Source organism: Rana temporaria, chromosome 8 (assembly GCF_905171775.1).
Source record: "Rana temporaria chromosome 8, aRanTem1.1, whole genome shotgun sequence".
NCBI lineage: Eukaryota > Metazoa > Chordata > Amphibia > Anura > Ranidae > Rana > Rana temporaria.
Window position 1 is genome coordinate 40,574,846 of NC_053496.1, and position 27,317 is coordinate 40,602,162.

General features: G+C 44.5%; 1 protein-coding gene across 1 annotated transcript in view; it reads right to left on the minus strand.

The window, feature by feature from the left end:
- Nucleotides 1-26,854, minus strand: part of SMC3 (structural maintenance of chromosomes 3) — a 91,377-nt gene extending 64,523 nt beyond the window's left edge. The window contains exons 1-13 of the mRNA XM_040361639.1: nt 26,680-26,854; nt 25,472-25,547; nt 24,053-24,091; nt 20,308-20,375; nt 18,402-18,473; nt 18,241-18,320; nt 14,645-14,723; nt 8,048-8,165; nt 7,799-7,974; nt 7,596-7,676; nt 6,038-6,202; nt 5,815-5,936; nt 3,291-3,504 (exon numbers count right to left, since the gene is read on the minus strand). Of these exons, the coding sequence (XP_040217573.1) occupies nt 3,291-3,504; nt 5,815-5,936; nt 6,038-6,202; nt 7,596-7,676; nt 7,799-7,974; nt 8,048-8,165; nt 14,645-14,723; nt 18,241-18,320; nt 18,402-18,473; nt 20,308-20,375; nt 24,053-24,091; nt 25,472-25,547; nt 26,680-26,694 (1,305 nt within the window). The 5' untranslated portion in view covers nt 26,695-26,854. The remainder of the gene's footprint in view (nt 1-3,290; nt 3,505-5,814; nt 5,937-6,037; nt 6,203-7,595; nt 7,677-7,798; nt 7,975-8,047; nt 8,166-14,644; nt 14,724-18,240; nt 18,321-18,401; nt 18,474-20,307; nt 20,376-24,052; nt 24,092-25,471; nt 25,548-26,679) is intronic.
- Between the last annotated feature and the right edge of the window lie 463 nt (nt 26,855-27,317).

Below are 27,317 nucleotides of genomic sequence, written 5' to 3' on the forward strand. Positions count from 1 at the left end.
TAAAGCGATATGGGGGTATTATTGGAGTGGGAGGTAGCTGGAGGGTTTAATCAGGGTAGGGGTATCTGTGGGTGGTTTCGATCTGGGCGTTTGCTTATGGGGAACCCAGCCATTGGAAGTTTTTGGTGGCGTTGTCTGCCAGCTGCCTGTATAGAGTGAGGGAAAAGTGGGGAATGCATTAGCCCACCTCCTCATTACTGCCATTTAGTGCAAGTTCAACACAGCTCAATTGTCAGTGGTATGTAATGTCTAATGGTGGGACACAGATGTGTAGGAGACTCTGATGGGGGACACGTGCGGAAAGGCTCTGATGGGGACAGACGTGATTATTTATAAATGAATGAATAAAAAATGTAACCACTTCCACACCGCAGGTCGTCATATGACGTCCTGGGCCTTTAGTGGGGATATCTGAATGATGGGTGCAGCTGCAGGCATCATCCAGATATCGTTTTTTCAGCTGGCGATTTCCTTACACCAGTGGTCTCCAAACTGCAGCCCAGAGGCCGGATGTGGCCCTTTGCTTGTTTTTATCTGGCCCTTGGGCACAAGTTTTCCCTCTAAAAAAAGGCATTATACTCTCCACTGGTGTAGGGCGTAATTTCTACCACTGACACCAATGATGGGGCACTATTCTTTCTACTGACAGCAATGATTGAAAATTATTTCTCCAACTGACACCAACATTGGGGCACCATTCCTCCCACTGACACCAATAACGGGGCACTTTTCCTCCCACTGACACCAACATCGAGGCACTATCCCTCCCGCATGACATTTTCTACTCCTACTGGCCACAGACCGGCCCCCCTAAGTCTGAAGGACAGTAAACCGGGCCATAATTTGGAAAGTTTGGAGACCCCTACATCGTAAGAACAATTACAGCAGCCGTTTAACCACTTGATATTTCTTACCGGCGACGGGAGGGGACATGCCGCCCCCCCTTCCGTGCGTTCAGGCACCCGGAGAAGGACTCCGCCAGCACCGGAAAAAAGTCATAGAGAAAACCGAGGGACAGATGGTCTGACTCCTCTGCAATATCTGATAGCCAGATTAATAGAGAGTTACGCCGGCGTATCAGTAGATACGCCGTCGTAACTGATTCTACGCCTGCGTAAATTTAAGCTTATTCTGGAAACCAGATACGCTTAAATTAGGTAAGTCTCCTACGCCGTCGTATCTTAGGGTGCAATTTTTCCGCTGGCCGCTAGGTGGCGCTCCCGTTGAGTTTGGCGTAGAATATGCAAATGACTAGATACGTCGATTCACGAACGTACGTGCGCCCGTCGCAGTAAAGATACGCCGTTTCCGTAAAAGGTAAGCCGGCGTAAAGATAAAGCTGCCCCCTAGGTGGCGTAGCCAATGTTAAGTATTTCCGTCGTTACCGCGTCAAAATTTTTACGTTGTTTGCGTAAGTCGTCCGTGAATGGGGCTGGATGTAATTTACGTTCACGTCGAAACCAATACGTCCTTGCGGCGTACTTTGGAGCAATGCACACTGGGATATGTACACGGACTGCGCATGCGCCGTTCGTAAAAAAAACGTCAATCGCGTCGGGTCACCACCCATTTACATAAAACACGCCCCCTCATCCTCATTTGAATTAGGCGCGCTTACGCCGGCCCCATTTACGCTACACCGCCGTAACTTAGGAGGCAAGTGCTTTGTGAATACAGCACTTGCCTCTCTGACTTACGGCGGCGTAAATACGATACGCCGCCGTACCTGAATCTAGGTACATGACTGAGGCCCGGGCGCGACGTTATGATGTCAAGTCCAGGCCACCTGAAGTAAACAAAGCCTGGGATTCGGCTGGAAAGCATCAGATCGTTCTTTTTTGATCTGATGCTTTCCAGCCTGGAGGAGAGATGTGGGCTCTTATAGACCCCACATCTCTCCATAGAGAGGACATGTCATGCACTATCCCTATTACAAGGGATGTTTACATCCCTTGTAATGGGAATAAAAGTGATCAAAAACATTTTTTTTTAAAGGGTTACATATAGTGTAACTGTGAAACGGACAAATCAGCTCACTGTGAAACCTGCCAAAAAAAGAAATCAGCCTAAAATATCGACATCATATCAGCCATCGGCTGCCCCGATTTCTAAATATCGGCCAGAGAAAAACCCATATCGGTTGACCTCTACTACAGATGTCAGGGAAGACTTGTTTGTTTTAAAAGGTCAGCTTACAGCAGCCTTTTTCAACCAGAGTGCCTTGGTAAAATGGCTTAAAATGCATCAAAAATTATTGTATACAAGCCAGCTTTTTAGTTACACAAAGCCACGGGCACCATTATTACTTTCTAGATACTGGCATCCTAACAACCAATGAAGTCATCAGTTGATGTCTGTTGCAACGATAGCATCCTTATTTTACCCTACTCTACCCCTCTACCTCAGCACTGGGGTCACATTAGCTGACTGATGCAGAGAAATTGAGGGAGAAGAGAAACATTGGAATACTAGTCAGTAACAGTGTGCAAAAGTGTATTTGCTTTGAAAGAATAAATTACTTCTAACATTGGGTGTCCTATGTCTTGATGTTGCAGCATTATGTAAAGACTATTAGAATCATCTTTTACATTTTAGAAATGGGGTGCCTCAAGACTGTCCATGATTTTAAAGGGTGCCTAAACTGGAAAAAGGTTGAGAAACACTGGTTTACAGTCTAAGAATATGTAGCTATTTGAATGTCTGCTTACACTATTCAGCTCCCCCCTTTCACAAATCACCTACTATTAGTAGATGTAAAATGTGCCTGTAAAAGAAAAAAAAAAAACTTACACTACCTCATTTCAGTCTATCTGCCTGCAGCGTCAGGTTAGATCCGGGGACATACAGAGCAGCAGGAATCTAGCAAAACTGTGCATTTTCAATGGACTGATGTCATGCCCAGGGAAGCAGAAGCCCAAGGCAGGTATAAACTAAACATTTTTTTTTTTTTTTACAGATGCATTTTTCATACTAGGTAGGTGATCTGTAAACAGGGAAAGGGTCCAGGCAATTTGAGCAGACCTTAAATTAAATTGCAGTCAGTCTGCAATTTGCTAATCCCATCAATGTATGCCAGTGTTATTCAAATAGTAGTAAAGGATATGCTGCTTTACAATGCAGATATTTAACTAAAGTGTGTTTCCACAGATCATGTACTGCTCAGCAAGTGTATGTACAGCCACTTTCTAAAGAAATCTCCACTGTTTCCGATAACTAAAAATAATTCTAAGCGGTTTCACTTTATTTTTTCCATTCAAAAGGAAACCCACGTCAGTTCAAAGCATACTTACAGTGTACTGCTCAAGATTTTTCTCCTTATTTGCTTCAGTATCTTCCAGATCTTTGTTTATGGCAGCAATCTGACGTTTTTTGTCATTAATGGCCTGGTCTAAAGACTTAAGCTCTTTCTTAATCCACTTATCTCTCTCTTCTTTAGAGGTGAACTGGCTACCACGTCCTTGCTTGGCATACAGGTCAGTTCGTTCCTGTGTAGCTTGAGCCAGTCTAAAACAAGTTTAAAGAAACATTAAAATCTGAATCCCTGCCAGACAGTAAAATATAAATAAGAAAAATGAAATCGTAAAACACCAGTAATTCTGTTAAAGAATTTTTGAGATTCATCACGCCCCTACCACCCTACCTGGAAGGTGACACCGCCTTTGCAGTCTACATTTTCCTGGTTCTCCTCCTCTAGCCTGTTTACTGGGTAATGAACAGGCCTTTATATAGACACATTTGGGCAGTTATACCTGCATCAGGAATTCAACCAGGATTCCCATTTCCTTAAGACACTAAACCAAAATGTAATCCTTAAAGGGGTGGTTCACCCTAAAAACTACTTTTTTTTTATTACACTGGCCCCCCACATTACAATACGATTAAGGCTATTATTTTTTTTTTGATGCTGTACATACCTTTGTACAGCATATTCACCCGTTGCTTCGGGGTTGCGAGTTCCGCGGGAGTGGGCGTCCCTAACATGTCTGTGATTGACATTTTGACCAAAAACGGGCTCCCCCCCGTCGCGTAAGCCGTGTCACGATTGGCGAAAGGAGCCGAACGGCGATGCGCATGCGCAGTATAGCGCCGACTCGCCGTTCGGCTCCTTTCGCCAACCGTGACGTGGCTTACGCGACGGGGGGAGCTCGTTTTTGGTCAAAATGTCAATCACAGACATGTTAGGAACGCCCACTCCCGCGGGACTCGCAACCCCGAAGCAACGGGTGAATATGCTGTACAAAGGTATGTACAGCATCAAAAAAATAAAATAATAGCCTTAATCGTATTGTAATGTGGGGGGGCCAGTGTAATAAAAAAAAAAAAAAAAAAAAAAGTAGTTTTTAGGGTGAACCACCCCTTTAAACCAGCCATACATGGTTCAAACTGTTAATGGGCAGGCTGAATGTACCAAGCTGATCGATCAATTTGGGTAAAACCAGCCTGCAGGCTGCTAAAGCCCCTAGCAAAAAATCACCATCTTTTCCTGGAGGGAACAGCACCCCCCCAGGAAAAGGCAATTGCTCGGCAGGAGGGTTTCCTCTGTTCCTCTGTCAGCACTGGCTATGTTAATGGAAAATCTTGCAAATTTGCAGGAAAGAAATTTGAACTGTAAAGCTGCAATGAGCAATAAAAGCAAGAGTCAAAACAGTCAGTCAAAGTTTCCTTACAAATAGGCGTTTTTTCGCAAAAAAATAGCACCTGAAAAGCACCTGTAAACTGCAACTTCTGCAGCCCCAGTGTGAAAGCTCGAGTGCTTTCACACTGGCGTGGTGCGCTTGCAGGACAGGAAAAAGGGCAGTTTAGGAGAACTTCCCTACCGGCTCATTGTAAAATGACGCCGGCAGGGACCCTCTCTCGATCCGGGTGGACGTCATATGACGTCCTGTGTTCCCGGCGATCTAGGGCGCCCACGGCAACGCTCGTGACCAGGCGCGGGTGCAGGGCGGCCGCGATTGCCGCCGGGCATCCCACGATTGCCGGTAATCACGGCAGGAGTGTGGATCTGTGTGTGTAAACAGATCCACACTCCCAAACGATTAAATACCACCAAACGAAAGCTCTATTTGTGGGGGGGGGGGGGACAAAGATTTAGTTTGGGTACAGTGTTGCATGACCACGCAATTGTCATTCAAAGTGCAACAGCGCTGAAAACTAAAAATTGGTCTGGGCAGGAAGGGGGTGAAAATTCCCTGTATGGAAGGGGTTAAAATCAATGGCCAGTGCTGCCGAAATGCCTGCAAAGCACTTTGGAAGCTGTGCTTGTGGGGGTCAAAAGCGCCCTGCTAGAGGCCAAAAAGCGCTGCTAAAACGACCGTAAAGCGCTGCTAAAACTAGCGTCGCTTTCCCCGTCAACGTGGCCAGCGCCTCAGTGTTAAAGTGCCCATAAATCTTAGTGAAGTTTAAAATAATAAAAAAATAAAGTATTGAAGCACATTTTAAAAAACAACGCACTTGCATTTATGTGCCTTCACTGTGGTCTGAATGGAGCCCTAAACCATATGTGAGGAAAAATGACAAATTGAAATATTAAGAATTTGGGAAAAATAAGCTTTGACCGACAATACAATAAGGATGAGGAATATTGTACAAATTGTAGTTTGTTTATATACACTGCCTGTCTCCAGAATTTTTCTCAAAATCTGTTCTGAAAGAGCACCATTATACGCATATATTGCTATAGATTTACAAGGTCAAACTCAAAGCTAAGGTTATTCTCCAAAATGAACATTATAAAATAAATAAAATGATTTGAAAAGTAATCCAGCTACTGGACAGGAAGAGACATCTACATGGCAAGTAAGCACTCTTGCACACCTTGCAATGCCACTTTCTTCTTTCTGTTTAACACTGCTGAATTTGGGCTCGGTTTCAGCCAGCTCCTTCTGCTTCTCCTCAATCTTCTCCAGTAACTTCTGCCTCTCTTTTAGCAAACGTTTCTAAATCAGAAAACAGCTCAGGTTAAAAAAAAAAAAAAAAGTTTAAAGCTTGCCGTATGTAGACAGACCAGTTATCCTTCACAGTCAGTAGCCATATTTACCCTCTGCTCGCTGTTCCCAGCCAGCTCATCCTGTAGATCCTTGGATTTCAGCTCAAGTTTGGTTCTCTGTTTTATCTGCTCCTGCCTTTCTGCGCTCAGTTGCTCCTTCTCCTCCTTCATCCCTGCGATCTTCGATTTCCACTCGCGCACTTGACGTTCAATTTCCTAATGAAACGCACAAAAAAAAAATTGGCTTCCTTATTTTGAAAGGACATCACATAATATTCTATCCGCAGATTCAAATCCCACATACTCATCTTTGGTTTGCTCCCCCCGCAGTTCTATTTATCAGAGCAGTATATTAGTTACCACAAGTGACAGTGCTTGGCCGAACACCAGAATGTTCACATGGAAAAGATCCGGTAGCATATTAAATCTCCCTCTCTCTCCAGAATCCACAGTCAATCAACACGCCTATTCCAATGCTTTTTTTTTTCTTGTTTGTTTAAAAGAGGCATAGTCCATCTTTGGGTATAAATGTCACTGTTAAACAAAAAATGTCAACTTCCTAATGGCTGTCCAACCGCGGGGGTCCTCTGAGGATCCAGAAGAGGAATTTCAGTGATGAAATCATCTAGAGGAGACTGTTGGATGCAAGAACATCTGCACTGCTGAATTACTGGTCTCCTGCACCTGGAAAGTGGGTTCTCTGGTCCAGTCATGTGATCTCTCCAGCAACCAGCTTCAGGGGAGAGGAGAGAGCAGTGACAACAGCTGCAGAGCATGGGCGGTGATGTCAACCATAGATTTACTATGGGGCATCCATTGTCATCTGTCCAGAAGCCGGTGCTGGGAGACGATTACATGGCCAGAGTGCCCTTAGATTAGGCAAGCATAAGCATCTTTCCTGTACAGGGTAGTTAGTGTGTGCTTAGGACGGGATGGGAGCAGGTTTAAGCTTAGTTTTGACTGAACTTACACTTCAATTCAGCTCATAGCCAAAACTGGAATATAAACCAAGACCTGTAATGCCTGACTCTTAAAAGACAATAGCTATAAAGTGTCTGTAAATGTGGGTATCGCCTACAGAAGAGAAGGAATATCTTGGGGGCCGAGTCATAAAACAGCGATATGGCTGTACCCAAGCTGCAGTATCTCATAAAGGGAGTACACCATTCACATTTTTGTAAATAGTTTATTATATCTTTTCATGCGACAACACAAAAATCTGGACTTTTATTTCCCTATGTCCTGCAATCTTTGGTTAAGTGCCAACTTCCAATTACTAACCAACAGAAAAATTTCAGGCAGACTCTCAAAGCCTGGTAACATTTTATGTCATAAAGCTATGTTATCAACACTAGTCAATATTCCAATCTCACACGGTCCTGGACTTTGAAAATGGCTCGTGGAAAGAAGGTGGATGCTGAAACGATCACCAGCTGGGCAATGGAACCAAACAGATAAAAAATATTCGCCAGCACACCATGGATCGCAGATAATGTCCAAAAAAATGTTGTATTACATTTTTTTGGATGTTATCAATACTTCCACTAAAAATTAACCAGAAAGGTTTGCTTTGCTCAGATCCCCATAAACAAAAAAGTAAAACACTCGCCTCCATTTTATCTCTGGCATCTTGTTGAGCATCTCTCAACTGCCTTGATTTTTCACCGCTGGTCTCACGCTTTGAGGAAAGCTAAAACAAAAAGGAGGAGAAAATAAAGTGTTGCATAAATGCACTGAAAGGTTACAAGGTGTGTATGTGCCAGACTCTTATGGTTCCTTTGCAACGCTAGCAAATGGGTTAAAAAAACTTGCCTCGTCCAGTTTGGCTCGGGTTTCATTCAGCTCCTGGTTGTAGATGGTATACTCCAGTGCTCTCCTCATCTTATCCCACTTCTGGTACTGGGCCAGTTCTTCTTTCTCATCCTCTAGGGTGTGCAGTCGCTCTTCGATGTACTTCAGTAGCTCATTGATCTTTTCACGTTTACCCTCTGTAGAGAATCAAAATTATTTGTGAAGCTCTGATATAATCTTAAGAGATGCCAAGTAAGGAACTTTACTAACCAGTTTCCTTCATCAAGGAGATACTCTCTTCTTTCCTCTCATCGTACACTCTGGTTCCAGCTACTTCCCGCAGCAGTTTCAGACGCTGAGAGTCCGGAGCTGTGGCCATCTGATTAATCTGAAAGAAGAAGAGCAACCAATTTGCCACAAACCAAAAAGAGTATGCAAGTCAGCAGTTACTGAAAACCTAGTAACTCCCAACATTTTTCTGGTGTACCCTCTTTGGAAGACGTTGAACTTTCATCCCCAAGCTGTACATGTTTTTTGCATTAGTCATACATAATAGACATTCCAAAAAAATAAAAATAAAAGGGTAAAGCTAATTTTTGTTTTTTTCAATAAACATTTAACTACTTAACAACCGAGGATGTCATATGACGTCCTCGACTTTGTGTGTGATATCTGAACGACGCCTACAGCTACAGGCATCAGATATCACCGTCTTCAGCCGGCAATTCTCTGCACGATAAGAACGATCAAAGCGGCAGTTCCACCGATTGATCGTTCTTATAGGCAGCGGGAGGGGACCCCCTCCCGCCACCATCGGGTGCTTCTCCGGGCTCTCCAGTGCCATCAGGGGCCTGGAGAACGAATCGGCCGGCACTGGCTGGGAAGCATAGTAGAGATGACTGGTGACCAGATGGTCACCAGTCATCTCTATGACCGTCACGCCCAGGTACCCGGAAGTAAACAAAGCCGCAATCGCGGCTGTCGGCATGAGATCGGTGAATTATGTTCCACAATCTCATGCTTGTAAGCCTGGAGGAGAGATGTGGGGTCTTAAAAGTGATTATATATATATATAAAAAATTTAAACAAAAAAAAAGTAAAAAAAAAAAAAAAAAAATCATAAAAAAAAACACACAACATTTTTTAAAAACGCCCCTGTCCCCGGTAGCGCGCGCTCAGGAGCGAACACGCATGCAAGTCCCACCCACATATGTAAACGCCGTTCAAACCCCACATGTGAGGTATCGTCGCGTGCGTTAGAGCATGTGCAACAATTCTAGCACTAGACCTCCTCTGTAACTCGAAAATAGTAACCTGTAAAAAAATTTAAAGCGTCGCCTATGGAGATTTTTAAGTACCCTAATTTGGCGCCATTCCATGAGTGTGTGCAATTTTAAAGCATAACAAGTTAGGTATCCATTTACTCGGCGTAACATCTTTCACATTATACAAAAAAATTGGACTAACTTTACTGTTTTGTTATTTTTAAATTCATGAAACAGTTTCCCCCCCCCCCCCAAAAAAGGCGTTTGAAAAATGATTGCGCAAATACCATAAAATATATATATTATATATATTTTGGGGGTTCTGATAAATTTTCTAGCACAAAAAAAAATTTTGATTTTTACTTGCCCGGTGACCAAGTCGTTAAAGGAAATTGAATGCATAGTCCACAGCTCAGGAAACCTAGGTGCACCCTAGCAGACATGGGGTTCAGCCCCTATAATTGACATACATACACGCTTGTTCCAGTTACAGGTTCCCCACCAGTGACATACGTTTTATAGGGCCCAGATGCCTGTGTTTTATGGCCAAACCTACATGTTAAAATGGGCTTATCCAAAATTGCTGCAGGAGTCCAGTTGCAGACACCTTTGGTTTATGTTGTGGCTCTACTTTTTCCCTCCTGGTGTCTCGATTTATTTGAGAATTTGTCTTATGACCATCACCCTCTCAGATTACTATGGGACACTGAACATCTCCTATAGTGATCTTTGCAAGCAGCTTGGCAATGCTACACACAGCACACCCTCAAGGGCACCTCTGGCTGAGGACATGCAATGTTAAACCTATTTAATGCCCAGCCCCTCTGTGCAGCGTCATGGTTGCCCACCAAGATGTACACTTTGGTAAAACACAATGTTAGTCTAAATTAAACACTGGAAAAAATAAAAAAAATATTACAATAAAAAATAAAAATGGAACAGCAGAGAAACAAAACTAACATCAAAAGCTACATAACAGCTTAGGCCCTATCACACAGGTGATCAGATCAGGTCCGCCTGTCAGTTTTTCAGGTGAACCTGATCACATGGCCCATGTATCCCTATGGTTCAGAAGGTGTAAACGGATTTGTATCTACTCGTCTACCCCCAATCCGATCCCATTCACTATGCAAAAACTAGAGTATATGGACATGTCATTTACTCACTCTGCTCTGATCAGCAGACAGATCCCCTTCTGAGCAAAAATAGGATTTTTGTACTCACCGTAAAATCCATTTCTCCGAGTTCATGGACGGACACAGCAGCCTTTGACCTTAGGGTTATGCACCTTCCTTCCAGGAGAGTTAGGCAGAAAAACATCACTTAAAGTGTTAACAACACTTTCCTCATTACAGCTCCTCCCAGGGGGCGTGGTCCCTCTGGTACAACCCACACTCTGCCTCAGCAGCTCCAGTTCGTAACAAGCAGTACAAACAAAGGAGGGGTGGGTGCCGTGTCCGTCCATGAACTGAGAGAAATTGATTTTACGGCGAGTACAAAAATCCCATTTTCTCTTCCGTTTATGGACGGACACAGCAGCCTTTGACCTTAGGGACGTCCCCAAGCAGTGTCAAAAATTCGAGGGGTGGGAAAAAAAAAACACAGCAAACCAAGCTTCACCCCAAACAAAACCGGAGTTACTCAACGGAGGAACTGCAACCTTAAACTGCCGCCTGTAACACCTTGCGGCCGAAGGAGGCATCCGAAGATGCACTCACATCCACCTTGTAAAATTTTGAGAAGGTGTGGATTGACGACCAGGTCGCTACCTTACACACCTGTAACACAGAGGCTTGATGACGGAAAGCCCAGGAGGCACCGATCGCCCTGGTCGAATGCGCCGTAACCTGAAAGGGAGGCGCCCGCCCCTTCAGGGCATAGGCCTGAAGCACAACCTGTCTGATCCACCTAGAAATGGTGGCCGACGAAACCACCAGACCCTTTTTAGGACCGTTCACCGACAAGAACAGTGAGTCCGACTTCCGGAACGGAGCCGTAGCAGATAAGTACATACGTAGGGCCCGAACCACATCCAGGGAATGTAAAGTGGCCTCCTTAGGGTTCTTCAACGAGGACATAAGGATGGTAACACAATGTCCTCATTAATGTGAAAAGCCGAAACAATCTTCGGGATAAAAGATGGCTGCGGCAGCAGCACCACCTTATCCTCATGGATGACCAAGTAAGGAGCCTTGCAGGACAAGACCGCCAGTTCAGATACTCGTCTGATCGATGTAATTGCCACCAGAAAAAACATGGGGGTCTTTCAAATGTCCTCACAGGGAGCTTCTTGAAGCACAGAGAGGACTAAATTCAAGTCCCATGGGGGCAGTGGAGGATGCACAGGAGGGGCCACATGCCGGACCCCCTGCACAAACGTACGCACCAAGGAGTGCCCTGCCAAGGGTCGCTGAAAGTAAACAGCTAGACCCGAAATCTGACTCTTAACCATACTCAAGGCGAGAGCCTGATCCACTCCACACTGTAAGAACAGCAGAATCCGGGACACCACGTATTTACGGGGGTGCCACCTCATCTACTCACACATAGAGATGTAGGCCTTCAATGTACGATGGTAAATCTTCCGTGAAGTAGACTTCCGTGCCCGCAGCATGGTAGAAACCACGAGCCTGATAGGCCCCGGTCCTTCAGTACCTGGCTCTCAACAGCCACGCTGTTAAAGCCAGCGACTGTAAAGCAGGGTGGAATATCGGACCCTGCGACAGAAGATCTTCTCTCAGGGGTAGACGCCAGGGGGCGTCTGCCACCAGACGCACCAGGTCCGTGTACCTGGAGCGCGCGGCCAATCTGGGGCGATCAGGATTGTTGGAATCCCTTCTCTGCGCAGCAGGCAAGGAAGAAGCTTCAGAGGAGGGAAGGTGTAAATTAGGCGATAGTGACGCCAAGGTGCCACCAACGCGTCCTTCGACCTGGCCACGAACCGTGGCACCTTCCGATTATTGAGACGGATGCTAGAAGGTCCACGTCTGGAGTGCCCCATTTTAGGCACAGACTCTGAAACACCTCCAGGTGGAGCGACCACTCTCCTTGGTCCAGTGTTTGGTGACTTAGGAAGTCGGCTTGCCAATTCTGCACTCCCGGAATGTACACGGCCAATACGATAGAGCCGGAAAGGACCTTTCGGCCCACCGAAGGATGTGCGCGACCTCCGTCACTGCAGCTGAGCTCCGTGTGCCTCCCTGATGATTGACGTACGCCACGGCCGTGGCATTGTCGGACTGGATCCTGACCGGTCGGCCCTGCAGATCCAGGGACCACCTGGCAAGGCACAGCTTGATTGCCCGAAGCTCCAGTACATTGATTGGCAGGCGAGACTCCTCCTGAGTCCAGCGCCCCTGGGCTGACTGGGTGCTCCAAACACCCCCCCAACCGGAGAGGCTGGCATCCGTCGTGACCACTGTCCAATGGCACGGCAGAAACGACTTCCCGGTCCGAAGCACCGGAGACGTCAGTCACCACACCAGGGAAGACTTGACCAGATGACTCAACTGAATCTGGGATTCCAGAGATGAAGGGAGCTTGTCCCAACGTGACAGAATTTTCTTCTGTAGTATTCGGGTGTGGAATTGGGCATACGGAACTGCCTCGAAGGAGGCCACCATCAGACCCAGAACCCTCATGCAGAATCGAAGAGACAACCACTTCTGGGTCGACAACCGCTGCACCGCTGATTGCAGTGTCTGAAGTTTCTCTGTTGGGAGAAAAACTCTCGCCTCCGCAAAAAGCACTAAAAATACATAGATGTGAATCAGGCCTTAATGATATAGTACTATAGACAAGTACAAATAATGTAACTGGCTGCCACATTTTTAAAGCTACAGATAAAAGAGCAACACTAAAACTGCTTTCACACTGAAAGCACTGTCTGTTAGCATAAAATTGCAGCTCAATTTAGCAGCGCTTTTTTGGCCGCTAGCGGGGAGCTTTTAAACCCCCCCCCCCCCCAAAAAAAGGGCTTAAAAACTCCTATTTTGAGGCACTTTCAAATCGATTTTCAGGCCCTTTTTAGAGCACTACCCATTCATTCCAATGGGCAGGACGTTTTGGGAGCGCTAAATACAGTGCTCCCAACCCGTCCCAAAGATGCTGCTTGCAGGACTTTCCGAACGTCCCGCAAGCGCACCGTCCCAGTGTGGAAAGACACACTGGAATGAATGAGAATTGGTTTTCATGCACTTATCAGAGGCCATTTCCAGAGCTAAAGCGCCTTAAAACTGCCCCAGTGTGAATGGGGTCTTATTTAAGAAACAAAATCAGAATGCAAAAAATAACGTTTCAGTTTTAAGTATAGAGATAAAAACACAGTGGACATAAACACTTATTAACCGTTTTGCTTTCCAAAAACATTGTAGATTCTATTCATGCTCTCTCCACCAATCTACAAAATGATTATGTTAAGTTCACAACACCGATCAATGCAGTAAAGTCCAATAGGTAAGGCACTGCAAACCTTTCTCAATCGATTTAAATAGGTTCTGGTCAACTTACTTAAAGCGGAGGTTCACCCTAAATGAATTATATACCATCCCGTCCAGCATACTTGCGTCAGCTACAGTATGCTTCTTTTTTTTTTTGCACTTTATTTACCGTTTAATCCCTCAGTTTCTTTTCAGACTCCCGCGGGGAGTAGGCGTTCCTATGAAGAGGGGAACATGATTGACGTCCGGCTGGATGGCATGGTACATAGATGTTTTTTAGGGTGAACCTCTGCTTTAATGCAGTGGGTCTCAAGTGCAGCCCCTGACATCACAAGAAGCACGCAAATAATACTGTAAGTTTGCACACATGGAAGAGAAGATGGTTAGGGACTACAGACACACTACTGGAGATGACCAGAGAGTGCAGGTATGCTACAGGAGAAGGCCAGAGACTGAAAACCTGATATAAATTGCTGAAAACTAGAGCCATGCTTTAAGAATCATTTCTAGATTGGAGACACATGAGAATGCTAAACATCCCTGCTATTGCAGCCGCTTTTATCAATCAATGCTTCCATATTTGTGTTCCCTACAGCCACGTAAAAATTTGTTAGGCCAAATTTGAGATTTCCCCAACATTATAAAAGATCAGGGGAAAAAAAGAAGTAAAAAGTAAAAAAAGACATCACAAAAAAAAAAGTAAAGATATTGTGAAAGAAATAAACCATACCATTTTCCTACTAGAAGCCAGTCTCAATAATATTGTTGTACATTGGCTTAAAGCGGAGTTCCACCCAAATATGAAACTTCCGCTCTAAGCACTCATCGCCCCCTTAGATGCCACATTATTATCGCTGAGTGTCGGTTTATTAAAGAAAGTCAGCAGCTACACTTTTTGTAGTTGGCGACTTTAAATAAACTTACAAACAAGTGGAACTCTGCTTCAAGTACAAAAACAGAATACTATCTTAAGGGGGCCTAAAGTCTGTATATCTGCTGCTGAACTACCCTCTGAGGGGCAGAGGATAACAGGAGGCTAGTGTAAAAAGACAGGCCGAGGTACAATTTTAAAATACATTTATTTATATAGAAAAACTTGGGTTCCTTTTATACCCAATTAAAATGGCACTTTAAATACAACACCACAAATAAAAAGGACATACCTTTCCCTGTTTAACAATGTAGTATGGATTACTACGTGAAAAGCCAGCGCTTTCCAAAAGATTCATTACATCATTCTTCCTGAATGAAAAAAAAATATTGAATTTTTAATGTAGGATACTGTACAACTGAAGAAAATACTCAATTTCAAAACACAAATACACAAAGTGATAGAGCATATTTAAAAATTGTGTGTTAGCATAGGTTAAAAGTAAAATCAATGCCCATTTAGGAGGGCTGAGAGGTAAGAGTCCCGGGAGCTCAGCCAGGGATCTGGTTTATCTTCTATCGCACGGCCGTGCACTCACACCATAGAGCTGGTGCTCACCTTCATCCAGTGCATTCAGAATATCTGCCCTGACAGCTGATTTGTGTTTACTATTGGGATTGAACTTCCATTCCAGTTTTTTTGCACAATATTCTTTATATATTTTTGCACATTCGCCTTATGAGTATTATATATTTTGGACTCACTATTCACTATTTGAGTATATATATATTTATATTTGGACTCACTATTCTCCTTGCATTTAATACTATATGCTGATTATTTGTCAGCTCTTACATTTATCTTGCTTATGTGATATCACTATTCCATTAGTGTGATATGTTGCGCAGAATCACCATTTATTTATATTCCTGTTTTATGTCATGTAAACATAATTAGGTTTTGCTGCACTATATATTTTTGGTGGATTCACTCATTTAGGATCCATTTTAGCGCAAAAGCACTAGGTTAAAAGTAATTTAAAAGTAATTTAAACCTAAACTGGGTGACCATTAGTTTGTTCAGTGAACTGTGTAAGAATTATGTTTTTTCCCCTCCAAATAACAGACTTTAACATAAGTGCACTTGAGAGTGAGACAACACAGGAGCACAGCTGTCAACCGTTACCTTACAGCAGGAAGTGCCTTAAATATTAGGGACCTTTCATTGCAGGATCCCCATGGAACATTTCAATGAAAAACAAAGTTAACCCCTTCCCGCTACCGCCTCTCAGCCCTTAAGAACTTCTAGATTCTGGGAGGTGAAGGCGGGCATTCGGGTAAAGTGACTGTTGCGATTGGCTGTCACAGAGGTCACATGATCAGAAAGCTCTTGATCACAAGTATGCATCGGGAGCTTTCCAGTCCCCATCGGTGACTGTGCTGGGCATGTGCTCTCAGCTAAGTTGTGTGTTTGCATAGGGCCGCATACACTCACTGGCCACTTTATTAGGCAAACCTTGTTATTACCGGGTTAGACTCCCTTTTGCCCTCAGAACTGCCTTCATTCTTAGTGGCATAGATCCAACAAGGTGTTGGCAATATTTATCAGAGATTTTGGTCCATATTGATATGATAGCTCCACCCAGTCTCTCCCGTTCCACCACATCCCAGATCTGGTGACTGTTGAGGCCATTGGAGTACAGTGACCTCATTGTCATGTTCAAGGAACCAGTGGTGAGATGATTGGAGCTTTGTGACATGGTGCATTATCCTGCAGGAAGGAGCCATCACAAGATGGGTACACTGTAGTCATAAAGGGATGGACAACATGGCCAGTAACAATACTCAGGTAGGCCGTGGCATTTAAACAATGCTAAATTGCTACCAAGGGGTCCAAAGCATGCCAAGAAAATATCCCCCACACCATTACACCAGCCTGAATCATTGATACAAGGCAGGATGGATCCATTCTTTCATGTTGTTTATGCCAAATTCTGACCTTACTATCTGAATGTTGCAGCTGAAATTGAGACATCAGACCAGGCAACATTTTTCAAATCTACTATTGTCCAATGTTGGTGAGCCTGTAAGCTTCAGCTTCCTGTTCTTATCTGACAGAAGTGGCACCAGGTGTGGTCTTCTACTGCTGTAGCTCATCTGCTTCAAGGTTTAACCACTTGGGATCCGCCTGCCGTCAATTGACGACTACAGCGCGGATCCCAAAATCCAACAGGACGTCAATTGACGTCCGCCCCTTTGGGCGGTCCCCGCGCGCGCTCCAGAGCGCGCAGCGGGGAAAATCTGTGTTGGCCGTGTCCCTTGGACACAGCCAATTACAGATCGCCGCGAACGGCCAATCAGAGTGGCCGTTTGCGATGCGATCTGTGCGGCCAATGAGAGATGATCTCATATGTAAACATATGAGATCATCTGTCATTGCCGGCTCACTCTGCGCTGTCTCTGGAGAGGAGACCGATCTGTGTCTCTTGTACATAGAGACACAGATCGGTCACCCGCCCCACCAGCCACCCCCCCTCCACCTACAGTTAGAACACTTTATAGGAAACATGTTTAACCCCTTCCTCACCCCCTAGTGTTAACCCCTTCAATGCCAGTCACATTTATACTGTAATTAGTGCATATTTATAGCACTGATCGCACTATAAATGTGAATTGCGCCAAAAATTTGTCCGATGTGTCCGCCATAACGTCGCAGTCCCAATAAAAAAAAAAAAAAAAAAAAACTCAGATCGCCGCCATTTCTAGTAAAAAAAACAAAAAAAAAAATATTCTGTCCCCTATTTTGTAAGCGCTATACTTTTGCGCAAACCAGTCGCTTATTGCGATTTTTTTTTTACCAAAAATATGAAGAAGAATACGTATCGGCCTAAACTGAGAAAAAAAATGTGTTTTTTTTTTTTAAATTGGGATATTTATTATAGCAAGAAGTAAAAAATATTGTATTTATTTCAAAATTGTCGCACTTTTTTGTTTATAGCGCAAAAAATAAAAACCGCACAGGCGATCAAATACCACCAAAAGAAAGCTCTACTTGTGGGGAAAAAAGGACGTCAATTTTGTTTGGGAGCCACGTCGCACGACCGCGCAATTGTTAGTTAAAGCGACGCAGTGCCGAAAGCTGAAATTTCACCTGGGCAGGAGGGGGGTATATGTGCCCAGTAAGCAAGTGGTAATGTGTTGTGCGCTGGTTGAGAAATGGTATTCTGCATACCTTGGTTGTAACGAGTGGTTATTTGTGTTACTGGTGTCTATTATCTCGAACCAGTCTGCCCATTCTCCTCTACACTTCTGCTGCTCACCGGATATTTACTATTTTTTTCCAGACCAGACCATTCTCTGTAAACCCTACAGATGGTTTTGCGTGAAAATCCCAATAGATCAGCAGTTTTTGAAATACTCAGACCAGCCTGTCTGACACCAACAGCGTGGATGTGTGCTGCTTTAATAGGCTCCACTCCCAATTTCACTTTAGTTCCAGATCCTACCTATGTTAGAAGACTGAGCAGTATAGTCTTTATTGGCCATAGTGCACAACTATTTTCCTTAATCTTCAATTGAACAGGTGTACCTAATAAAGTGGACGGTGAGTGTAGGCGTTAAAAGTCCACCTGCCGAGAGATATATGCGTGTGCGGCGGGAAGAGGTTAAAAAGAGTGAAAATTACATGAACATGTTAAAGTCTATATGACTTTAGTAAATTGGGTTTAGATCTACTTTAGTTCTAATCTAATGGAGAAGTAGCTTTACACATTATTGGCTTTCAATGTACGATTATTCTGAGAAAGACTATCTTGTGGAATCTTCACACCAAATGGCCTACTCAAAAAACATAAGCAATAAGAAAAGCCCAATTATTGGTGTCACTTACGTCACCATTTTCTTGTCTAGGAAATACTGGTCCTTTTTGGCTCCAATCACTCTTCGTAGTGACACCTCCTCCTTGTCAATCTAATTAAAGAATTAACAAATTCAATTCAATTATGAGTTTTATAAAGATTTCATAAATAAAACTGCAGAACTTAAACTTACTGGCAATCTGTTGTCGGAGTTATCAAATATAATTTCCACGAAGGCAGAAATGACTCGAGGACCTGTTCCTTCCTGAAAGAAAAAAAAATATTTTTAGTTTTACTGCATTTACATCTATTTTGTAAGCAAAAACATAAATCTGTCTTCTATAATAAAAGAACTGCTTGAAAGCTTGCCTGATTGTTACTAAAATAGAATTCCTGTTAAAATCACTACATTAAAGTAAAGTATAACTAAAAGCAAAACTTTTTTTTTAGCTTTGGATAGTGGAGAGTGATTAGAACCCCTGACTAGACCTGCACGATTAATCGTGAAGAGAATCGCGATTTCGATTCTCCTCCTCCGCGATCTCCCCTCAGAATGACCGACGATTCTCCTACATGTCACCGCCATCACCGTAACCAGTGTGGAACGCAAATGCCGCCGACATCGAAACCGACGTCAGCAGCCTGCGCCGCCGGATAGATTCCTGAGCTTCTCTCACAACAGTAGTTTGTATCCATGCGCCACCCAGTGGTTGCCGGCGGTACTGCTTCTGATGTATTAAACCTTCTCACAGTTCTGTACAACTGTGTGTATCCATGCGCCACCCAATGGTTGCTGGCAGTACTGCTTCTGATCTATAAAAAGAGACCAGTGATATGTCTATAATGTTAAAGACCATATAACTCCTATGAAAAAATCAGAATCAAAGTTTTATTCTGCTTTATTCATAGGAGTTATATGATCTTTAACATTAGACATATCACTGGTCTCTTTTTTTATATATTCATATTTTCAGATAAATCACAGGTTTATTTATTATTATTTTTTTGGGGGGGGGGGGGGGTTCTGGCATTACATTTTTGAGAATCGTGATCTTTTGTCTAAGCAAAAGAATCGTGATTCTCATTTTGACCAGAATCGTGCAGCCCTACCCCTGACATGTTTTTATTTCTGCCTGTGCCCTCGTTAACGACATTTACCTTCTCCATTTGTCTTGTTTACCATTATCATTGAAAGTGAAAGTAAAAGAAAATTCCAAAATGTAATTTGTCCCCAGAAAAGAGAAGGGAAATCTTCCAATGGGGACACTACTTCTGGTGACCCCTAAAAAATTCCACTAATTTGCAGGATTTCCTTTCACTTCCTGTTTGGCTATGGGACACAGATGGCGAAAACAATCCGATAGGGGTTATAACCTTCCCTTGCCCTATCCAAAAAAAAAAAAACGTGCCTCTACTTTAAAGGGGTTGTAAATCTTTGTGTCTTTCACCATAATGCATCCTATGCATTAAGGTGAAAAAAACACCTTGCACCACCCCCCCCCCCCCACCAATTTACTTACCCGAGACCCCCAATCTCCTTGGGCACGATCCCGCATTGCTTTCACCGAGCTCTAGTTGGCTCTTCATTGGATGATTGATAGCAGCACAGCCATTGGCTCCTGCTGCTGTCAATCAAATCAATGACGCAGCGCACCAGGGGCAGGTCCAGTCATACACTTTGCAGCTATAGTCGCCGAATGTATCACACGCGAGCCCACAAGGTAACCCCCTCGGGAGAGCTTTTACAGGTCACCCATGTAAAAAAAAAAAAAAGACAAAAAAAGTATCAGAGCTTAGTGGAAATATGTGGTTTATTACCAGTTATTGTTAGGGTCTTATTATGTAATGCTCCTGTGCAAGAATTAGTTCTAATGGGTGTACATTCACATAACTGTCTCAGCTATTAAGTGGGGCATGCAATCAGTCAATTCACAAGCAACTAGCCAAGTTGCTACTCTTGTTCTGCTTAGCCAACTGGTCTTCTTTAGTCAATTGCGTTTTAATAAATGTAATATATAGAAAGAAAACTAAAAAAGGACATCAAATATTTCTACATCTGATATATTAAAAAATAAATTGAATATATAGGAGTTACTCACATGTAGAAGAGCCAATCTCTGCTCTGGACGGAGATGACTGAATTCATCACTAAGAACAAATTGGATGGCTGGAGGGGGAAAACATAACATTTACTACAAAAGAAAAAATGCAAACACATATTTTGATTTCACAGCACGATATATTCTTATTTCATGCATAAAATTAATGTAAAAGTTATTTTTTTCTTTTAAACATGTCATACTTGCCTATTGCACAGAACAGCCCAAAACCTCCTTTTCTGGGGTCCCCTGCTGACGGTCTTGTCCCCTCCTCCTCCCCGAGTGCCCCACAACGAGCAGCTTGCTATGGCGCTTGATTCGGAGTCTGTGTGTGTTTATAAACTAACAAACACAGAATGGCTGGACCCTGTCCCCACAGGATTTGACTGACAGAAGCAGGAGCCAATGGCTCATGCTGCTACCAAGTTTCCCGTGAGAAGCGAGAGAGCGGAGAAGAGCTGCTGCAGACGGACACAGCCCCGGATAAAAATCAGGCTCAAGTACGTGTTTAAGGGGGGCTAGGGGGAGCAACTTCTGAAAGTGTTTTTTTTTTTTTTTAGCCTTTAAATGAGTTGTAAAGGAAAATGTTTTTTCACCGTAATGCAATCTATGCATTAAGGTGAAAAAACATCTGCTGCTGCCGGCCCCCCCTGAGCCCCCGTTATACTTACCTGACCCCTCGAAAGTCCCGCGCGGTCCCGATATCCTCTTCACCGCTCATTGGCTAGAGCGGATGGATTGAGAGCAGCGCAGCCATTGGCTGGCGCTGCCGTCAATCACATCCAGTGACGCAGCGCAACGAGGGGCGGGGCCGTGTGATAGTGAGCGGCTATGGCCGCACGCTGTAGGACGGGAGCGAGCCCGCAATTAGTGACCACCATGCGAGCGCTCGCATGACTGTGGTGACTAATTGCGGGGAGGAACAGAGACAGCCGCCGAGGGACCACAGAAGACATGGATCGGGGCCACTCTGTGCAAAACGAACTGCACATTGGAGGTAAGTATAACATGTTTGTTATTTAAAAAATAAAACATTTCCTTCAGTGACCCTTTAATGCAGGTAATGCATTTAAAGTGATTGTAAAGTAAAATTATTTTTTTCCCTATAAAAATAACCCAGTACATGTTATACTTATCTGCTCTGTTTAAGTGGATTTGCACAGGGCAGCCTGGATTCTTCTCTTGAGTCACTCCCTCTTCTGTGATCCTGGCCCCTCCCTCCTGTTCCGTGCCCTCAAAAGCAAGCAGTTTGCTAAGGGGGCACCCGAGCCCAGGCACAGCTTCCTGTGTCCATTCAGTAATGGAGCCCCGGCCCTGCACCCTCTCTCTCGATTGGCTGAGACACAGCCAATGAAGAAGAAGAATCTCAGACAGCTAGGACACTCGTGGACATTGCTGGGCCGAGAGGAATAGAATGCATTAAGATTTAAAAAAAAAAAAAAAACACACCACACACCTTCTGCTTTTACAAACTACTTTAAAAAGGTAGAAAACCTTTTGGCCTTTAAAAAACAATTAACATTGAACTTCAGGCAGATATAAAGATACAAAATTAATACAGCGCTGTTGGCGCTATATAAATCCTGTATAATAATACACCAAAGTATTCATTAATGCATTGTTTAATATCACTTTAAGTCCTTTTTTTTTTTTTAAATAACAAAATGTAATACTTACCTGCTCTGATCAGTGGTTTTGCACAGAGCAGATCCTCCTTTTTCCCAGGCCCGCCCTCCTGCAGAGTACCCCCACTGCAAGCAGCTTGCTATGGGGACCCCCGAGCTACTGCTCTGTGTGTCCATTCAGACATGAAGCCGTGGCTTGATCCCAACCCCTCCATCTAGTCATTGGCTCATTGACTATGATTGACAGCAGCAGGAGCCAATAGCACCTGCTACTGTGTCTCAGCCAATCAGTAAGTAGAGTGCCAGACAGCGATGCTCTTGTGCAACTTTGCTTGATCGAGATGGGGCTCGGTTAAGCATTAGTAGGGCTGGGGGGGGGTGCAAAACACAAATCATTTGTCAGATAAAACAGCTCCCTTGCATGTACTTCAACTGGGCATTTTGCAGTTTACCCAAAATCAAAACACAAGACACACATTTTGCCAATTTTCCAACATGGTGAAAAGAAAATCCTTTCCAAGGGCAGCTAGAAGCCGTGGTCTAAAGGCCCCTTCTAAACACAGAGCAAGCTGCAAACCAAGAGTAAATATTCTTACCTTGCCTGCAGTCTGTGTGATGAAGTGTCTGCTTAGTTGCTCCTTGGGAGCAGCATTAATTCCACACTTCACTTCAGGGAGTTTAGAATACCTGCTCCTCACTGCTTGCTGTCATTCTTCCCCCTGGCCCATGAGCCACATAAGTCAGTGCTGAATGCGGCAGCAGTAACAGATATTCGGCTCACCCGAATGGTCGAATACCTGCAGTAGCTGGAAAGTGGCAGCTTTTCAACACACTGGCCACAGTGAAGTTAACCACTTGCCGACTACCTCACCTTCAAATCCCACGGCAAAGCAGTCTGGCTGCATATATTGGCTATTTTGAAGTCGATCTCATAATTTACACACATTGCAAATCCAGACAGGTAACTCCTGCAGTATCCAATTCATCAACCTGGTTAAACAACTCAGCTTCTTATGCCACCTCGCCTCCTCGAACCCCCTCAATTAACAGTGAATCAACATCTCTGTCAAGCGAGGTGGGCGCACTAAGAAACACTAAACAGTGAAGTAACAGTATTTCGACTGTGTAAACAGCTGCTTCCCAAGTTCTTCTTTAACCACTTCCCGCCCGGTCAATAGTGAATTGACGTCCGAGAAGTGGTTTCATTATCCTGACTGGACGTCTATTAACGTCCTGCAGGATAACGGGGGGCGCGCATCGTGGCGATGCGGTGTGTCAGTCTGACACACCGCTACACTGATCTCGGTAAAGAGCAAATCACGGCTGATCACAATGTAAACAGGAAAAGAGGAAAAAACAGGAAAAGCCGCTGATCGGCTTTTCCTCACTCGCGTCTGATAGACGCGAGTAGAGGAGAGCCAATCGGCTGCTCTCCTGACAGGGGGGGTATGTGCTGATAGTTTATCAGCACAGCCCCCCCTCAGATCACTGCACTGGACCACCAGGTATGCCCCCTAAATCACCAGGGAATGCCAATCTGTGCCAAGGCATCTGCCAATCAATGCCCAGGCAGCTGCCAACCAGTTCCCATTCAAAATCCCTGCCAGTGCCACCAGGGATACCCATCAGTGCTGCATATCAGTGCCATGTATCGATTCCCAGTGCCCAGCAGTGCCGCCCATCAATGCCACCCATAAGTACCCACTATTGCAGCCTTTCAGTGCCCAGTGTCGCCTATCAGTGCCACCCATGAGTGCCGCCTATCAATGTCCATCAGTAATGCATATCAGTGCCACTCAACAGTGCCACATATCAGTGCCGCCTCATCAGTGCCCGTCAGTGAAGGAGAAAACATACTGATTTACAAAATTTTATAGCAGTAAAAAAAAAAAAAAAAAAACTTTTGTATAGCAAAAAATAAAAACCCCAGAGGCGATCAAATACCACCAAAAGAAAGCTCTATTTGTAGGAAAAATATATATACAAATTTGGTTTGGGTACAGTGTAGCACGACCGCGCAATTGTCATTTAAACAGCGACAGCACAAAGTTGAAAATTGGCTTGGGCAGGAAGGGGCGTAAGTGCCTGATATTGAAGTGGTTAATAAAATCTGAACTTACCGTAGAAGAAATTACTCTTGCCAGATCCATTTCTTCCCACTGTAATTCAAAAAAACAAAAACCTTATTAATAAAAGTAAATATATATACATATTGTTTAAAGTGGCCCTTAGTCCTGAATGAAAGCTATAAACATTTGAAGAAAAATGTGCCATACACCTTGGCTTTTATTTAGCACGTTCACTTAGGCAAAATCAATGTCGTTGGGGCTTTTTGCGCGATTCCTGGGAAACTCAGGATTCCAAACCTAGTGAATGCGCTCCTGCATGGTGCTTGAAGCATCTTCTTGTGAGATTATGGATCTTGGATGTCCCAGTATTCTTCTGTGAGACCCAGTGATGTCACCAACATCTAAAGCACAGGTGGCAACCACAAGGACCGCTGGTCGCACCCAGCCCACTAGGCCTTGTCATGTGTCCCGCGCAGCATCCGCCGCCTGTTTTTCCCCACTGCCCGTTTCCCAGACAAGAGTAAACATCCTCCTTATTCCTGCGAGCATCGATGGCTTTGTTCGAGCGCATGTACGGCCAGCCGTCTCATAGGAAACTAGAACAAAAATGTCCTGCTCTCCTCCCTAGTCCAGTGAGTGGCGACGGATTTTCGTGAGCGCATGCGCCACTGGCTGTCTTCTAGAGAACGAGAGTAAACATGTCCCGCTCTTCTCAGACCTTCCAGCAGCACCGACGTGCTAAGCCTGACATAGCTGTCAGGAGAAGAGGTCCCCAACAATTTGGACGGCGATGTTTTTGTTTTTTTAACCATCCAGTGGGCAGGCATTTTGAGGACTTGCTCAGTGTTGTAAAAGCCTTGTTGTGCTAAGGATTTTGATAAGTGATGGTGAAATATGACATAGGGCAGAACTGAACACTGATACTGGTGCTGAACACCGAAATTTACCTACACAGGGATGTACTAACTATAGCCCAATACACAGGGAGGGAGCCGCCTATACAGGATGGTACCAGAGCTGGGCAAGGTAGGAGAGAGTACCGATGTCAGTATGTTTTTGGGGGGGGGGGGGTGCAGAGGTCATGACCTAGGATGGGTGAGAATGACATGTTGCACCTTGTACATAACGCTCTCTTGCACCCGTCACTCTGTACATAGAGCATTCCTCACTCTGTACGTAGCGTACTCTTGACTTCTGATGGTGTTCGGTCTGAGCAGTCTCCAATACAGTTTCTTGAAGATGATACCAGCGGTGTGTGACCCTCCTTTTTGGATTTGCATCATCTGCTACAGGAGTGCGAGTGGGCTCGGTGCTGGTTTGCAGAAACTGACTGCATGGTGTGAACTAGAGCCATTGGAATACATGGAAAACACTGTGCAGAAAAAATCCTGTATTTTCATGCAAGGACTACCTACAAAAAAAAAAAGCCTGTAAAAAAAGAATCAGTTTTTACCTTGTGTTCATACATACCAATAACATTGTGTTTTGAACTAAAGGGATCAACAATAGTCTGATCTCTGTAGCTGCGGAAGCCTTGGATGATAACCTAAAAAAAAAAAAAGGGGTTCCATTAGGGTCATCACATCTTATTTCAACTGTCAGTATACAAGGTACAGTAGTCAGTATAACGAGGTACAGTATACGAGGTGCAGTGTACAGTATAACGAGGTGCAGTATAACGAGGTGCAGTATACAGTATAACGAGGTGCAGTGTACAGTATAACGAGGTATAGTATAACGAGGTGCAGTGTACAGTATAACGAGGTACAGTATACGAGGTGCAGTGTACAGTATAACGAGGTGCAGTGTACAGTATAACGAGGTATAGTATAACGAGGTGCAGTGTACAGTATAACGAGGTGCAGTGTACAGTATAACGAGGTGCAGTGTACAGTATAACGAGGTGCAGTGTACAGTATAAAAGGTGCAGTGTACAGTATAACGAGGTACAGTATACGAGGTGCAGTGTACAGTATAACGAGGTGCAGTGTACAGTATAACGAGGTGCAGTGTACAGTATAACGAGGTATAGTATAACGAGGTGCAGTGTACAGTATAACGAGGTACAGTATACGAGGTGCAGTGTACAGTATAACGAGGTGCAGTGTACAGTATAACGAGGTACAGTATACGAGGTGCAGTGTACAGTATACAAGGTGCAGTGTAAAGTATAATGAGGTGCAGTGTACAGTATAACAAGGTACAGTATAACGAGGTGCTGTGTACAGTATAACGAGGTGCAGTATAACGAGGTGCAGTGTACAGTATAACGAGGTGCAGTGTACAGTATAACGAGGTGCAGTGTACAGTATAACGAGGTGCAGTGTACAGTATAACGAGGTGCAGTGTACAGTATAACGAGGTGCAGTGTACAGTATAACGAGGTGCAGTGTACAGTATACGAGGTGCAGTGTACAGTATAACGAGGTGCAGTGTACAGTATAACGAGGTGCAGTGTACAGTATAACGAGGTGCAGTGTACAGTATAACGAGGTGCAGTGGTCAGTATAACGAGGTGCAGTGGTCAGTATAACGAGGTGCAGTGTACAGTATGAGGCGCAGTGTCTCTCGGGCCCGGTCAGTATACAGTGTGTATACAGTACGAATTCTCTGGCCCTGTCAGGCCTCAGCTCCTCGCCGGGCTCTCCCTCCGCCTCCCGTAGCCCCACCGCCGGTACCTGTTTGATATACATGTCCGCGGTTCTCCCGGGCCCTCCTGCGTGGCCTCGCTCCGGTAAGGGGTGTGAAGGGGCGCTTTCCCGGGCCCGGATTCGGTTACTACCAGTCTCCCGCCAGCAGACAAAATGGCGGTCGTCTCCTCCTCACACACCGAGGACCGTACCAACTACGAGGAGTGGGGGAAGACGGATCTCCGGTAGAGAGCGGGAAGGGGAACCGGGGATAGCCGAGGGTACAGCGTCACATAGGATAGGGGGAGAAGAAGGAAGGGCCTCCAGACACACCGGAGAACCGAGGAATGAGAGAGATTGACCTCCCTGTGACCGGCGAGATGTGGTACAGTCCGCCTGAGGAACACTGGCGCCAAACTAAACATTGAACTCAATGTGTACACAACACAGTCAGACGCTCAGACAGTGTACACAGCTATGTCCTATACAGGGTTATACCATACACACTACACCATACACACTACACACTACACCATACACACTACACCATACACACTTATATATACTATATAAACTGCTGTACCATACACACTATACTATATACACTGCTATACCATACAAACTACACTATATACACTGTTATACCATACACACTACATTATATACACTGTTATACCATACACACT